A 13324-nucleotide genomic window follows, 5' to 3' on the forward strand; every position below is an offset into this window, starting at 1 on the left:
AGGGATGAGGAGGGGAAGGGGAGACACCACCCTGTCCCTGTGCAGAGCTGGACACAGGGTGGGATCAGCCCAGGCACTGCTGGGAAGGGAGATCACCCTTATTCATAGAGGGTGGTCCAGGAAGGCAACAACCAGTTTATTTTGGAAGCCAGGCAAGATCCCAGCGGTGTCCCCGGCTGTGTCTGTGCAGCCTGGGCTGGTGTCACTCTGTCCTCCCAGCCTGGGGACAGCAGGAAGTGCCTTTCCCAGCACGAAAGGCCACCCAGTACGTGGGGTAGAGGACACCTGCGAGGACCAGAGTGCTGCAGACCAGGACAGTGAAAACAAGGAGGTACCTGCGCAGCACCCCGGGGTTGAGGGGGCCCTGCTGGGGGGAGCAGGTGTGGCTGAGCTTCTGGAAGCTGTGGCTGGAGGGACAGGATGTGCAGTTGTTGGCTGAGGCACCCTGGCAGGTGTAGCAGGAGGGGTGGCAGCGGGCACACACACGGGCTGTGTCCGTGGCAGTGGCACTCCGGGTCCGGCCGTAGTAGCGTGGGGGGCAGTAGGGCAGGCAGGAGTGCTGGTGGGCATACAGAGAGCTGCCACATTCTGTGGAGAGAGGGTGGGGTGAGCCCCCCAGGGTCCAGAGAACTGTCACTGTCCCCCCCAAAGCCTCACTCACCCTCACAGGCTCCCTGCTCGTCCCATCGGAGACACATGTCCGTGGCAGAGGCTGCAGAGTGCCTGGATATCATGTCCTCGTTTGTGCCATGCAGGTGCAGGATGAAGTTGGTCAGCTTGCCTGGGGACAGGAGGGACAGCACTCAGGACCTGCCAGGTGATGGATATGGAGCTGGAAGCTTTGGGGTTGTGCCCCCGTTCCAGGCCCTGTGCTGACCAGGGAGACCCTCAGAGCAAAGATGTGGCACTGTGGATAAGGAGAGCTTGTGGCTGGGAGGGAGAAGCCAACAAGTTGCTTTTCCAAGTGGGAGAAGGAAGAAGAATGACCAGGCACTGGGTGACCCCCCTAAATGGGGTTCAAGCCCCTTCCAGGGCACCCACCTGTGTTATGGGCACTGCCCCTGTTTTCCAGGTGGAGTGTCCAGGTCCCCTTGGGGTTCTCATCCCAGAAATGTGTGGACATGAAGGTCCAGTCCTTGTAGCCCTCCTGGCTGGTATCATAGGGACTGGAGAGGGAGAGAAGAGCTGGGAGTGCCAGCCAGGAGCCCGGAGGAGCAGGATGTGGCCAAGAAGGCCCTGCAGCCACCCTGTTCTTGCTCCAAGGAGACACTGCCATGTGGCAGAGGCCCATGGGTTTGGGCACAGTGAGCCCCTTGTTGGGGGTCTCCTGGCCCCAGAAGAGCTGTGTAAGGTGCCCCCAGCCCCTGGGGGGTTCTGGTGCTCCGTGTTCTTACCGCACAGTCACCAGTGTGGATGTGGTTCCCATGGGGCTGCTCAGAGCCACCAGCAGGTCCCCCCTGCGTGTGTAGCTCAGGGACAGCTGGACCTGGACGTGCTCCAGAGAGCGAATCCTCTGGGAGCAGGAGAAAACCTCTGTGGAGACGGTGAGCTTGGAGCCAATGTCCCTGTCAAGGACAAGCTGAAGGTTAGGGGTTTCCTTCCCCTTCCATGGGCATCCTGCCCTCCTCCACAGCCTCTGAGCACAGCCCTGTGCCCACAGCAGGCACTGAGCAGCACAGGCCATTTTTGGGAAGCAATCCCTATTCCTGCAGTGGGCACAGTGAGTCCCCATGTGAGGCTGGATCCAGGGGTACTGTCCCTTACCTGGGGGCCTGAAGGACCTTGACTGAACACTTCTCCTGAGGCTGAGTCCCTGGCCAGGCCACGGCCTCCTGCACCAGCAGCCCCGCGTCCAGCAGCCCATAGCCATAGTAGTGGCTCACTGGAAAGCAGGTGCCACCAGGACAGGAGCTGTGAGCCCTCAGTGCTGGGAGAGCACCAGGGGCTGCTGGAAGGTGTTTGAAGGCCAGGTGAGGGGGGCAGGAAGGGCCAAGCCCTGGACTCACCCCGGCGTCCCACCCCGTTCTTGGCCCAGTCCTCGGACTGCAGGTGAGCAGGTTTGGAGGCCCTGATGATGAGGTGCTGCAGGTCACGCCAGGTCAGTGCTGGGCTGGAAGCAACGAGGGTGTGGGAACAGAGGTCTCTGCATTGGTTTTTAAGGGTGGGATTTAAAAGGGTGGGTTTTAGCTCTTCTAACTTGTGAAGTGGATAAGTCAGCTGCCTGGGTCCAACCTGGTCCCCCCACAACCTCCTTCAGTGCCAAAATGGGAGCAAAAACACCTCAAGGGGACAATTCTCCTCCTCTCCCCTTCTCTCCCACGCCTCTGGGAGAAGATGCTTCCCTACTAGAACTCAGGGACAATTCAACTCTGCACTCCCAACCTCCCGGCTACCAGCTCCCACCTTCCTTGTCCCTAGTGAGGCACCAGCCCTCCCTGGGGGCTGTCCTGCTGTGTCAGAGTCACCTACTTGGCCTCCAGCGCCAGGGCAACCATCCCCGCGGCCAGCGGGGCCGAGGCCGAGGTGCCCGTGTGCTTGTCAGTGCAGCTGTGGTGCAGGTCAGTGGTCACCTGGGGGAGAGGGGCTGTCTCAGCACCAGGGAGCTGAGGTCCTCCAGTAAACACTCCTTTTGCTTCCCTTTGAGGGTCCACACAGACACTTTTCCAAAGCCCCCATGCCCCTGCCCAGGTGGGGAGGGCTCAGAAGAGCCCTCCCTGTGCTGTGATCTGGTGTCTGCCCTGGGGCTGTTGCTCTGGCAGAGCTGTCACGACACTCACGATCTGCACCTCGCTGCTGGTCCTGCTGCTGTAGGTCGTGGTGAGGATGGCAGCACAGCCCTCACTGTAGTGGGGCCTCTGCCCGTCCCCCAGGACACTGCCCACCGACACCGTGTAGATGCTGTTGCTGTACCCATCGCAGTTGCAGTTGTCATACTGGATCCCACCATTGCCCGAGGCCCAGATGAAGATGGAGCCAAGGCCACCCCGTCCCTGTTGAGGAGGCAGAGGGGGGGTGAGCAGGGGGGTCCTGGTGTCTCCAAGACCCCCCAGGCTGGTGCTGAGCTCACCTGGCTGACCCCTCTCTGGAAAGCGGCTGCCGCCAGCTCGCCCGGCCCATCCACCGTCTTGCCGTTGTCCTCAGGGCCCCAGCTGGCACTGTAGATGTGGATGTGCTGGGAGTGCAGACTGAGTGCCTGGGCCTCCACCACGTCCGTGATGGGACCGTCCAGCATCCGCACACCTGCGGGCCAGGACCGGGAGCAGCCGTGGCCGAGGGGCAGCAGCACGAGAGAGAGGCCGGGAGGGCTCGGGGGGAACGGGAGCCACGTGTGTGCCACACCAAGGGGAGGGCTGAGAGGCACTTTGACAGCTCCCCCTTCACCCCCCACATCCCTGAGCACCTTTCACATGACCCTGTCCTAAGGAGATCAGGGTCCTGTGGGTCTGTGCTGCTGCCTTGAGCCAGTTCCCAAAGCTCTTGCCATGAGCCCAAAGCTCTTCCTTAAGTCTTTTGTAATTAAGCCCAGGGATTTCTCCCAGCTTTTAACCCCCTTTGCCACCCTCACTTCTGCAGGGGCGCCTGAACCTGCCCAGAGCTGGTGCTGCTGTATTGGGGTGGGCATTAAACCTCTGGGGAGCTCAGAGATTGATGTGCGGTAACACTGCAGCACCCTCTGCCCCCCTGCAAGCCCCCAGAGCAGCCCCACCTGGGGTCTCACATCCTCCCAAGGTGCTGGAGCTGGTTTTCAACCTCCATCCCACTGGAGCGACGTCTCACCTCCAATTTTGGCATTGTAGGCAACACCTGCCCCGCAGATCCCATTGTTTGCTACAGCTGCCACTTCTCCTGCACAGCGTGTCCCATGCCTGGCGGGGGGCAGAGTGACCCTGAGAGGGGTGGGGAGGCCTGGGACACCATCAGCCCCCTGAGAGTTGGAGCAGAACCCACCAGTTTTTGTCCCCATCGCTGTATCTGGGCTGGGGATCGGGGTCGTTGCTGTTGAAGTCGTAACTTGCCTGCGGGTCCTGTTACAGAACGAGGCACCAGCGTGAGCAAAGGGCTCTGGGCAGGGCTGTGACAGCTCAGCACAGGCGCCTGGCACAGAGCCCAGAGCTGGCACTGCTGGGGACCCTGACTGCCAGCCCGGGGGGGACAGGGAGGCCCCTTTGTGCCCAGCTGTGTTGGGTTAGACTGGAGCTCTGTCGAGTCCAGAGAAGGGAAGGGGCTGGAGCAGCTGGGGGGGGGCTCAGCCTGGAGAAAAGGAGGCTCAGGCAGGACCTTCTCACCCTTTGCAACTCCCTGCCAGGAGGGGGGGGTCGGGCTCTGCTCCAGGGAACAGGGACAGGAGGTGAGGAAACAGCAGCAAGTTGCACCAGGGGAGGTTCAGGTTGGACAACAGGAGGAAATTCTCCATGGAAAGGGTGGCCAGGCATTGGAAGGGGCTGCCCAGGGAGGTGGTGGAGTTCCCATCCCTGGAGGTGCCCAAGGAATGCCTGGATGTGGCACTTAGTGACAAGGTGGGCATCGGGCACAGGGTGAACTTGGTGATCTTGGAGGACTTTTCCAACTGAAAATGATCCTGTGAAACAGGGTGAAAGCAGCACAGCTTTGCTCTTCCAGTGATAACAGAGCCCAGTGTGGTGACTCATCTGAGGGTGACCCTCACGGGCCACACAGGAGGGAGGAACTACAACCCACAGGCATTGTGTTGGTACAAACACCCAGGATTTCACTCTCCTGCCTTGCTGGGCACGTGAGGGTTTACCAGCTTTTCTGGCTTTGCAGCTTGCTATAATTACACCTATTTTGGGGGCTCGAGTGTGTGTACAAGTTCTAAAGTTTCCTCAATGTGGGAATTCTCTTTGGGACTCCAAACCTTTGATCCAGTCCTGGAGAGGCTGATTTCCCGTTGCACAATCCCACGAGTGGGACAAAGTCACCAGTTCCCACCCTCCCTCCCTGGGGACCCCGAGCCCCAAAGGAGCCTGTGCCTGCACCCCCTTGTAGTTACATAGTTGGCTGCCAGGTCGGGATGATCCTTCTCCAGCCCATCATCCAGGATGGTCAGCACGACCCCCAGCCCTGTGTAGCCTCTGCTCCAGGCTGTGAGGATGTTCAGGTCGGGACTGATGTCATTGTTCTGGAAAAACAGATTAAAGTTGCTCAGCAGCTCCAGGTGCCCTTCAGGGACTTGTGCTGTCTCATCACCACCAGCATTAGCCCTGTTTGTGTGTCAGGGGGCGGGAGGGGGGCAGTGGGAAGGGCACTCTGTGCCCTGGGTGAGGATTAGAGGAGGAAGCAGCACCCTCTCACCATGTACCACTGCTTGGGGAACCAGGGGTCTGTTGGCACCACGCTGGCACTTCTCTTTGTGCGCCTCTTCAGCGTCTGCTGCTCAAACCACAGCACCTGGAGGAGGTGGGACAGTGCTGTGGGTGCCAGGCAGGGTCTGCCTGTGGCTGTGCCCCCACTCCCCGTGCCCTCCTCCCTACCTGGGGGTCCCTCATCAGCCGCATGTGCCACCCCCAGTGCCTGCTCAGGGCTCTCTGCTGTGTGCCACGGTGCCCAAAGTGGTAGTAAGGCTCTCCCTCCATCACCTGCAGGCACAGGGAGCTGCTGTCAGTGTTTCTATCCCGGCTGGGGGTGCCTGTGCTGGCTCCACATGGGTCAGAAAGGTGAATTTAATGTGAGCTGAGCATGGCAGGACACGCAGAGTGTTCCCTGGAGAGAGAGTGGGGTCCTGGGGGGTGTGCGTGTGTACCCTTGGAGGTCCCTCATCCCTGCGTGCTCAGAGGCTGTTTGCTCTGAGGACGTGGGGACACTGGGACAGCATTCCCAGATTCCCTGGAAGTGTCCAAGGCCAGGCAGGAAGGGGCTTGGAGCAACCTGGTCTGGTGGAAGGTGTCCCTGCCCATGGGAGGAGCAGAGGGGACGAGTGAAGGGGCCAACAGTGGGGACACAGGGTGGGGATGAGCGCAGGCACTCGGGACAGTGAGACACGAGCTGGGCTGGGCCTGCACCTGGCCCAGGTAGAGCAGCCCGTGCCGGCGGGCCAGAACCCGAGCGTCCCGCGGCCCCGCCGCCACTCGCACGGCCCAGCTGCTCAGGTAGACGCGGGGCTTGGCGGGACCGGTGGGGGCGGCGGCGACCACCAGCACCGCGAACAGGAGCGGGAGCAGCACCAGGAGCAGCACCGGGAGCGCCCGGCTGGGCCGCACCGCCATGAGGCCGCGGCGGCGCAGCGCCTGTAGCCATGGCAACGGCGTCGGCCCCGCCCCTGCCCGCCTGCCCTCGTCTGATTGGTCTCTTTGGTGTCTCCTCGCCTTCTTATTGGCCCCACAGCACTACTTTGGTCCCGCCCCTCTGGGTTATAGCCCCGCCCCGCCCTCACATTGGCCCCGCCCCTCCCGGTTGGCCACGCCCCCCGCCGCACTGCCCGGGGCGCGGGGTCGGTGCGGGGCCGGTGCGGGGCCGGCGCCTTCGTGCCCTTCCTCGTCATCGTCACCGCCACCGCCGCCATGGGCTCGGTGCAGCAGCGCCTGCAGCGCTTCCTCGACCGCCCCGGGCCGCTCGGCGACCTGCTGGGCCGGCTGGAAGCCCGTACCGGCGTCCAACGGCTCTACCTGGCCTCAGGTGCGACCGGTATCCCGCGGCCTCCCCGGTCCTCCCGTCCTCTTCCCACACCCCCTTCTCTTTCCTGGGGCGCCCTGGCAGCCCCTCACCGTGGCACGGGGGGCACGGGGAGGGCGGGCAGGGCCCCCCCCAGTTGGGGGTTGCAGAGCGGGGCCGTGCTGGGAGGGGCCCGGGGGGTCCCGGGGGGTGACAGCGCTGTCACCGCGCCGTCCTCGCCTTCGGCAGGCGTGAAATCCCGAAATCCCGCACCCCGAAACCAGCGGGGTCTGAGTGTTGGAGGTGTCAGACGGACCCTCAGGACAAAGGGGGGGTCCCCATTCTGGGTGAGCCCCCAGTCAGACCAGGCTCTGGTGACGGGAGCTCGTCCCTGTGTCCTGCAGGGAGTGTGGGGATCCAGCCATGAGCCGGATCCTGTTGCTCATTAATGAGGAACCAGCCGGGTTCTCCCCAGGGAACGTCCCCTGGCACAAAGTGCCCCCTCTCCTCTGACCCTTGGTCCTGTGCCCTCTCTGCCAACTCACAACTGGCCCATCCACGTGCTCCTATTTGGGATTTCATATCAAACCTCTTAGGAGGGGCTCGGGAGGTTTCCCAGGTCTCTCCAGGTGCTCCCTCTGCCTTTGGCCTCCAGGTGTGTTTTCCTGGCCCTTCACCTGCAGCAGGGCTGGTTTTCCCTCTCAGAGGGGGAAAAGTGTCCATGAACAGGAATGTGCTGCAGGTTGTGTTTGGATGCAGTGCCAGTCAGGTGTCTTCCAAACAAGACGATCTTGGAATTCTGTCAAACTTGGGTTTGAGGGACTTTTTTGGGGTAGGACAAGAGTGGAAGCACCAAAAAATGATGGTTCTGTGTTCTGGATCCCCGTCCTGGAAAGGAGAACCTGCTGCTAAACTAAAAATTCCCGATTTCTCCCTCCCCTGTTTCTGGAGCAATCCCTAAATTGTGCTTGAACCCAGCAAGGTCAGTTCTGCACCTCTGGAGCCAGCAGTGACCCACAGACTGGGGTTGGGAGCCCATCCCTGTGGCCTCTGAGCAGCACCAGCTCCAGCCACCCCCTCAGCAAAACCTTTCCCTTGGGTTTTGCTGTTACATAAATTTCTCTGGGGGTTAAAATCCCGTGAAATCCCTTCTAAGGCTCTTGGGGAATGAAACCCAGCACTGCCTGGACCTGCCTGTTCTCCTTGAAGGGAGGTTTGGGATTGCTCCAAAGCCATGTTGCTCCTGCCTGTCTCCTGGGAAAGACCCGGAGCTGTGGCTGCCCCGGATCGGGGCCCGGAGCTGAGCCCAGGAATGCTGCAGTGAGCAGAGCGGGGATAATCCGCCCTCCAAGCCCGAGCAAGGACTTTCCTCTAATTTACCAGCACAGACAGGTTAATTCCCAGCTTTCCTGCTGCTAATGGAGGAGCTTTTTCCAGGCCAGGGGAGAGGCTGCTGGGCTGGGACAAAGTGCCCTCGGCTCCGCTCTGTGTGTCCCTGAGGTTTTCCTGCCCTCTGAGCCCCGCGGTTTCGGCAGCAAGACCTCCCTGTCGCACCTTCCCCATCCACCAGCTCTGCTGATCCAGCATCTCAGGGCTGGGCAAGCTCCAAGCAACCAAAACCTTTGGCTTCCACTTAATTTAACGATCTAATTGAATAGCAGGGAAGCGGGATTGAATTGCTGTGTCCCGGGGGAGCCAATCCCTCCTGCCCCGAGGGCTGCTCAGCACGGCGAGCACGTGCGGGAGCCGCGGCCGGGGAACTCCGAGGAGGAGCCGCAGGATCTCGGCTCCGGGAGCAGGGCTTGTCCTTGTACGGGTGTTATCGGAATGCCGGGCGGCTCCGAGCCCCATCTGTGGGGGAGACAAGCAGGGCCTTGACTTTGGACCATGGGTGTGTGCCGGTGCCTCCGATTCCAGCGGCGCTGCGGGACTGGCCCCGCTCCAGGCTGGCGACGGGGCGAAAGCGCCTCCAGATTGTTGTGGTAAAGTCCTTTCCAGGGCCAGGGAGGGGTCAAACAGTGATAGGGGTAGGTCGTGGGTCCCCTGGGAAGGAGTGGCCTCTGCCACGTGACTCAGAGTGTTGTGGTACTGGAATTAATTGGGGGTGGTCGCTGTCCCCAGCTGGGGGTCCTGGAATGCGCCTCTTCTCGCTGTGGGAGGAGAAGCCTGCGGGGTCTCTCCCCCGTGGTGGCAGGTTTGTGATTGTCCCCTGTCCCCTGGCAGGTTCTGTGGCCTTCATAGGGCTGTACCTCATGTTCGGCTACGGCGCCTCATTGCTCTGCAACCTCATCGGCTTCATCTACCCCGCCTACGTCTCGTAAGTACCTGTCCCACCCTCTGCAGCACCTGGAGAGCCTTCCCTGCCCTTAGCTGAGGGTCTGCCTGCTCAATGAGAGGCAGTTATGGCTGGGAAGCTCTTGAGGCCTTACTGGAAAGGCTGGGACTGTGCCAGCTTGTGGCAGGAGCACCTGGTGGGCAGGTTTGCTCCAGGATATGGAGAATTTGGGAAGGAGGAGCCCACCCCAGGACTGCAACAGCCATGCCCTTGCCCTCTCCTGCCACAGCATCAAAGCCATCGAGAGCAGCAGCAAGGAGGATGACACCATGTGGCTCACCTACTGGGTGGTGTACGGCGTCTTCTGCATCGCTGAGTCCTTCTCTGACCTCTTCCTCTACTGGTTCCCTTGCTACTATGCTGGGAAGGTAATGGCTGTGCCAGGGACAGGGTCCTCTTGCCCGATGGCTGAACGTGTGGAGGGACTGAGTGTGGTGGGCTCTGCCCCTTAGCAGGTAGTGGGGCTGCAATCAGCTCAGATCCTGGTCTCTCCAGTGAGCTCCAGCCTTGGGAGCTGCTGTTGGACCAGGCTGGGGGCACTGGAGCGGCCCCGCCACCTTCCAGCTGAGCCCCTGTTGTCCCCACAGTGCCTGTTCCTGGTGTGGTGCATGGCCCCCGTGCCCTGGAACGGCTCACAGGTGCTGTACCACAGCATCATCCGGCCCTGCTTCCTCAAGCACCACGAGGCCGTGGACAACATGATGAGTGACATCAGCACCAAGGCCCTGGACGCGGCTTCCACTGTCACCCGAGAAGGTAACTCGGGTCTCCCTGTCCCTCCATCCTGCTCTGTGTGTCCAGGTCAGGTGGTTCTCCCAGAGCAGACATGTGGGCAGCTCACTTTAATTCCCACCAAGTGACTATTTCTCCGCCCGTGCTCCCACAGCCGCGTGCCCTGTGGTGACAGCAGCCCCTGGGGGGTGTCACTGTCCCCTCTCTAACCTCTCTGTTCTCTTTGTGCTGCACGGTCCAGTCCTGCAGACTCTGGCCAGCAGCAGAGCCCGGCTGGCGGCCGGGGCGGCCCCGCAGCTCAGCCTGTCCGTATGTAACAGCCACGGCTCCTGCTGATGCCACGGGGAGACGGGGCCGGGCCGTGCCAGGTGCCCGCCAGGCCCGGAGCTCATGGCTGGAGCTCGTGGCCACCGTGGCACTCACCAAATGGCTGTGCTCCTGCAAGTGCCAGCGTGGTGCCTGCACGACCGGCCCCTTCTCCCGTGGCGTGGGTTGAGCAGTCGCTTCCCTCCTGCTTCTCCGTAGCCAGACCCCATCCGTGTGTCCATCCATGGAGTTCATCCATGGAGTTCATCCATGGAGTTCATCTGTGTGTCCATCTGTGTGTCCATCTGTGTGTCCATCCATGGAGTCCATCCATGGAGTCCATCCATGGAGTTCATCCATGGAGTCCATCCTTGTGTCCATCCATGCAGTCCATCCATGTGTCCCTCCATGGAGTCCATCCATGGAGTCCATCCATGTGTCCCTCCATGGAGTCCCTCCATGGAGTCCATCCATGGAGTCCATCCATGGAGTCCATCCATGGAGTCCATCCATGGAGTCCCTCCATGTGTCCCTCCATGTGTCCCTCCATGGAGTCCCTCCATGGAGTCCATCCATGGAGTCCATCCATGTGTCCATCCATGGAGTCCATCCATGTGTCCATTCATGGAGTCCATCCATGTAGTCCTTCCATGTGTCTGTCCATGTGTCCGTCCCTGAGTCCGTGTGCTCCTCATGTTGCTGCCAGCCTGGGGCTCCCATCCAGAGCTCCCAAGTGCCTGCCACCCCTGTGCTCCACAGGAGAGGGAGGGAATGGGACAGTGACCAGGACGGGCTGGGCACCAGGACACTGGGGATGGGCACTAATGCTGTCCGTGTGTCCGCAGCCTCCAGAGCATCCCTGAACCTGGCAGAGAAATTGGAGAAAATTAATTGAGAGAGGCATCGGCCCCCCCGGTACCGGCACTACGGCCCCGGTACTGGGACTGGCACCAGCACTCCCAGTACTGGCACCGGCATCCCCAGTACCGGCACCACGGCCCCAGTACCCCCACCATGCACCCGGTACTGGCACCATCTTCCCCCGTTCTGGCACCACAGACCCTGGTACTGGCACCGTGGCCCCAGTACCGGCACCCGTGACTCCAGTATTGGCACCACGGCGCTGGGCCTGGATCGTTCTCATCCGGGATCCTGGATGTGTCCAAGCCAACCCTGTTCCACCCCCTCGCCGGTTCCACAATAAACCCTCGGTGCCCACGAGCCGCCGCTTCCACGTGTTCTGTGACACCGCGCGGCGCCTTTAAGAGCGGGGCGGAGCCTGGGTGGAAGAGGCGGGGTCTCAGGGGTGACGTCACTGCGGGGCGGGGCGGAAGTGCGGCTCGACGTGGCGGGCGCTGGCCGGGGTCGGTCCGTCTGTCCGTGTGCGGTACCGGGCGGGGTCTCTCTGTCTGTCTGTCTGTCCGCGGGGACATCGGGGGGCTCTGTGTGTGCTGGAGGGCGGAGGGTCCGGTCTGTGTGTCCGGGGGGGGGCTGTGTCCGTCTGTCTGTCTGTCTGTCCAGGGACGGGGCCCAAGGAGGAGTCTGTCTGTCCTGGGGCAGCGAGAGGTCTGTCAGTGTGTCCGGTGGCAGAGTGGGGGGTCTGTGTGTCTGTCGGGGAGGGCGCAGTGAGGGGATTCTGTTCTCCCTGTGCTGGGGGGACAGGGGGTGTCTGTCAGTCTGGTGGGGAGGGAAGTCGGTCTGTCCAGGGGGACAGCAAAGGGGGAATCTGTGTGTCCTTCTGCGAGGGCAGTGAGGGGGATCTCTCTGTCTTGGGGGGGACAAGGAGGCAGGGAAGGATCTGTCTGTCTGTCTGTCTGTCCTGGAATGGAGAAAATGGGAGGGTTCTGTCTGTGCATCCGGGGGTGGGCAATGAGGGGGCTGTGCCTGCTGGGCTGGGGGGACTGACGAGAGGTCCGTCCGTCTGTCCTAAGGGCAGCACGGAGTGGTCTGTCTGTCTCAGGGGGATAGGGAAGATAAGGATCTGTCTGTCTGTCCGGGATGGGGGCACCGCATCCCTCTCACCCATCCGCCTCCCCCCTCCACAGCCTCCCCTCCATGAGCCTCCCCCGTGATGAGCTCCAAGGCCAAGCGGGTGCTGCCCACCCGCCCTGAGCCCCCCAGCGTGGAGCAGATCCTGCAGGACGTGCAGGGCACCCACCCGGCCGACCCCGTCTTCGTCCTCCCCGCCGAGCCCCCCCTGGACCACGGCCCCGCTCCAGGTGAGCCCGGGATGGGCAGCGGGGCGTGGGGACCCCCCCAAACCGCAGCCCCGCTGATCCCTCGCTGTGCCCCCCAGGCTCCCCCGAGCCCGCGGCCGAGGAGCGGGACCGGCTGTACCGACAGAGCCGCTCCTTCGTTGGGATGAACCAGCGGCTGCAGCAATCCCGGGAGCGGCTGCGGGAGCAGCGCCGGGAGCTGGAGCGGGCGGGAGCGGAGCTGGAGCGCGGCATCGCCGAGATGAGGGAAAAGGCGCTCTGAGGGTCGGGGTCGGAGCTCCGACTCCTCTCCAAAGGTGCCCCGGACTGTGTTGGGCAACTCGGGACATCGCACGTTGTGGTTTCAGCTTCCCAAATCGTGTTGGAAAACGTTTGCATCGGGTTTAAGGGATTTTGCTGGGACATCAGTGCTGTGCCAGGGCCTGGCTCTGCCACTTTGGTGACATTTCCTCCAGGGAACACTGGGATCTGCCAGTGCCCAGCACAGCCACAGGGTCCCGGTGCAGGAACAAGGCTTGCACCCCACATTTGCTCCCTGCACAGTCTGCCATGTCCCCCATGTGTGGCACGTCCTCTGTGCCCTCACGCTGCCCCTTCCCCTACGACTTCTCCCTCTGGTACTTCCCGGAGGACGATCCCGTCGCCTCCCGCATCGCCGAGCGCCTGAGGCAGGAGGGTTTCCGGGGCTTCACGGAGCACCAGGACCAAGTGGCCGGGACATCTGTCATCCTGACGGCCATGGAGGTCATCGAGGCCAGCAGGGTGGCCATCCTGCTCCTCTCGGCCCGCTCCGTGGGTGACCCGTGGTGCCAGCGCGTGTCCGAGTGGAACCTGATCCGCGTCATCCACCACCACGGGACCAAGGTGGTCCCCGTGTGCGTGGGGGTGACAAAGGCTGAGGTGCCCCCGTGCCTGCAGCACCTCATCCTGCTGGACTACCAGAGCGAGTTCTTCTTTGAGAGGCTCCTGGCCAGCCTGAGATCCCACCCAGGGAGCCGAGCCAGGAGGGTCCCACCCAAAGGGACACGCTGAGGGGGCCAGGGCAGGGGGCCAGCACCAGGGGACCACTGGGGAGGGTGGGTCGCTGTCACCTGGTGCAGGCCCCGTGGTGGTAACAGTGGGAAAA

General features: G+C 62.4%; 3 protein-coding genes across 7 annotated transcripts; 2 read left to right on the plus strand and 1 right to left on the minus strand.

The window, feature by feature from the left end:
• Positions 1–202: 202 nt before the first annotated feature.
• On the minus strand, positions 203–6224 carry PCSK4 (proprotein convertase subtilisin/kexin type 4). Its single transcript, XM_071577979.1, has 15 exons — positions 6021–6224; positions 5493–5597; positions 5314–5409; positions 5012–5140; positions 3949–4025; positions 3778–3866; positions 3068–3240; positions 2778–2990; positions 2470–2570; positions 2007–2110; positions 1765–1882; positions 1395–1565; positions 1042–1166; positions 662–781; positions 203–588 (listed from the first exon to the last, which is right to left on the minus strand). Exons 1-15 carry the CDS (start codon positions 6222–6224, stop codon positions 203–205), a joined length of 2211 nt encoding a protein of 736 aa, XP_071434080.1.
• Positions 6225–6382: 158 nt separating this feature from the next.
• REEP6 (receptor accessory protein 6) lies at positions 6383–11203 on the plus strand. Its single transcript, XM_071578234.1, has 5 exons — positions 6383–6633; positions 8833–8926; positions 9174–9312; positions 9532–9700; positions 10828–11203. The coding sequence occupies exons 1-5, from the start codon at positions 6519–6521 to the stop codon at positions 10875–10877; spliced, it is 567 nt and encodes a 188-aa protein (XP_071434335.1). The 5' UTR covers positions 6383–6518; the 3' UTR covers positions 10878–11203.
• A 56-nt stretch (positions 11204–11259) lies between these two features.
• Positions 11260–12460, plus strand: C27H19orf25 (chromosome 27 C19orf25 homolog). 5 transcript variants are annotated; one of them, XM_071578239.1, is made up of 3 exons: positions 11260–11350; positions 12028–12201; positions 12279–12460. In XM_071578239.1, exons 2-3 carry the CDS (start codon positions 12054–12056, stop codon positions 12458–12460), a joined length of 330 nt encoding a protein of 109 aa, XP_071434340.1. In that variant the 5' UTR covers positions 11260–11350; positions 12028–12053. The 5 variants fall into 5 exon arrangements, with proteins under 5 accessions (XP_071434340.1, XP_071434337.1, XP_071434339.1 ...); XM_071578236.1 differs by having other exon boundaries at positions 11269–11346; XM_071578238.1 differs by having other exon boundaries at positions 11303–11369.
• The last annotated feature ends 864 nt before the right edge of the window (positions 12461–13324 follow it).

This window comes from Pithys albifrons, chromosome 27 (genome assembly GCF_047495875.1).
Source record: "Pithys albifrons albifrons isolate INPA30051 chromosome 27, PitAlb_v1, whole genome shotgun sequence".
Taxonomy (NCBI): Eukaryota; Metazoa; Chordata; class Aves; order Passeriformes; family Thamnophilidae; genus Pithys; species Pithys albifrons.

Excerpts from the sequence above, each read along its gene's own strand:
- C27H19orf25 (XM_071578239.1), top strand. The coding sequence starts at position 12,054 with ATGAGCTCCAAGGCCAAGCGGGTGCTGCCCACCCGCCCTGAGCCCCCC. Across the intron at positions 12,202-12,278 it reads GGACCACGGCCCCGCTCCAG|GCTCCCCCGAGCCCGCGGCC; the intron begins GTGAGCCCGGGA and ends TGTGCCCCCCAG.
- REEP6 (XM_071578234.1), top strand. The coding sequence starts at position 6,519 with ATGGGCTCGGTGCAGCAGCGCCTGCAGCGCTTCCTCGACCGCCCCGGG. Across the intron at positions 6,634-8,832 it reads ACGGCTCTACCTGGCCTCAG|GTTCTGTGGCCTTCATAGGG; the intron begins GTGCGACCGGTA and ends GTCCCCTGGCAG. Across the intron at positions 9,701-10,827 it reads TTCCACTGTCACCCGAGAAG|CCTCCAGAGCATCCCTGAAC; the intron begins GTAACTCGGGTC and ends GTGTGTCCGCAG.
- PCSK4 (XM_071577979.1), bottom strand. The coding sequence starts at position 6,224 with ATGGCGGTGCGGCCCAGCCGGGCGCTCCCGGTGCTGCTCCTGGTGCTG. Across the intron at positions 5,598-6,020 it reads GGCTGCTCTACCTGGGCCAG|GTGATGGAGGGAGAGCCTTA; the intron begins GTGCAGGCCCAG and ends CTGTGCCTGCAG. Across the intron at positions 2,111-2,469 it reads GCCCTGGCGCTGGAGGCCAA|CCCAGCACTGACCTGGCGTG; the intron begins GTAGGTGACTCT and ends CGTTGCTTCCAG.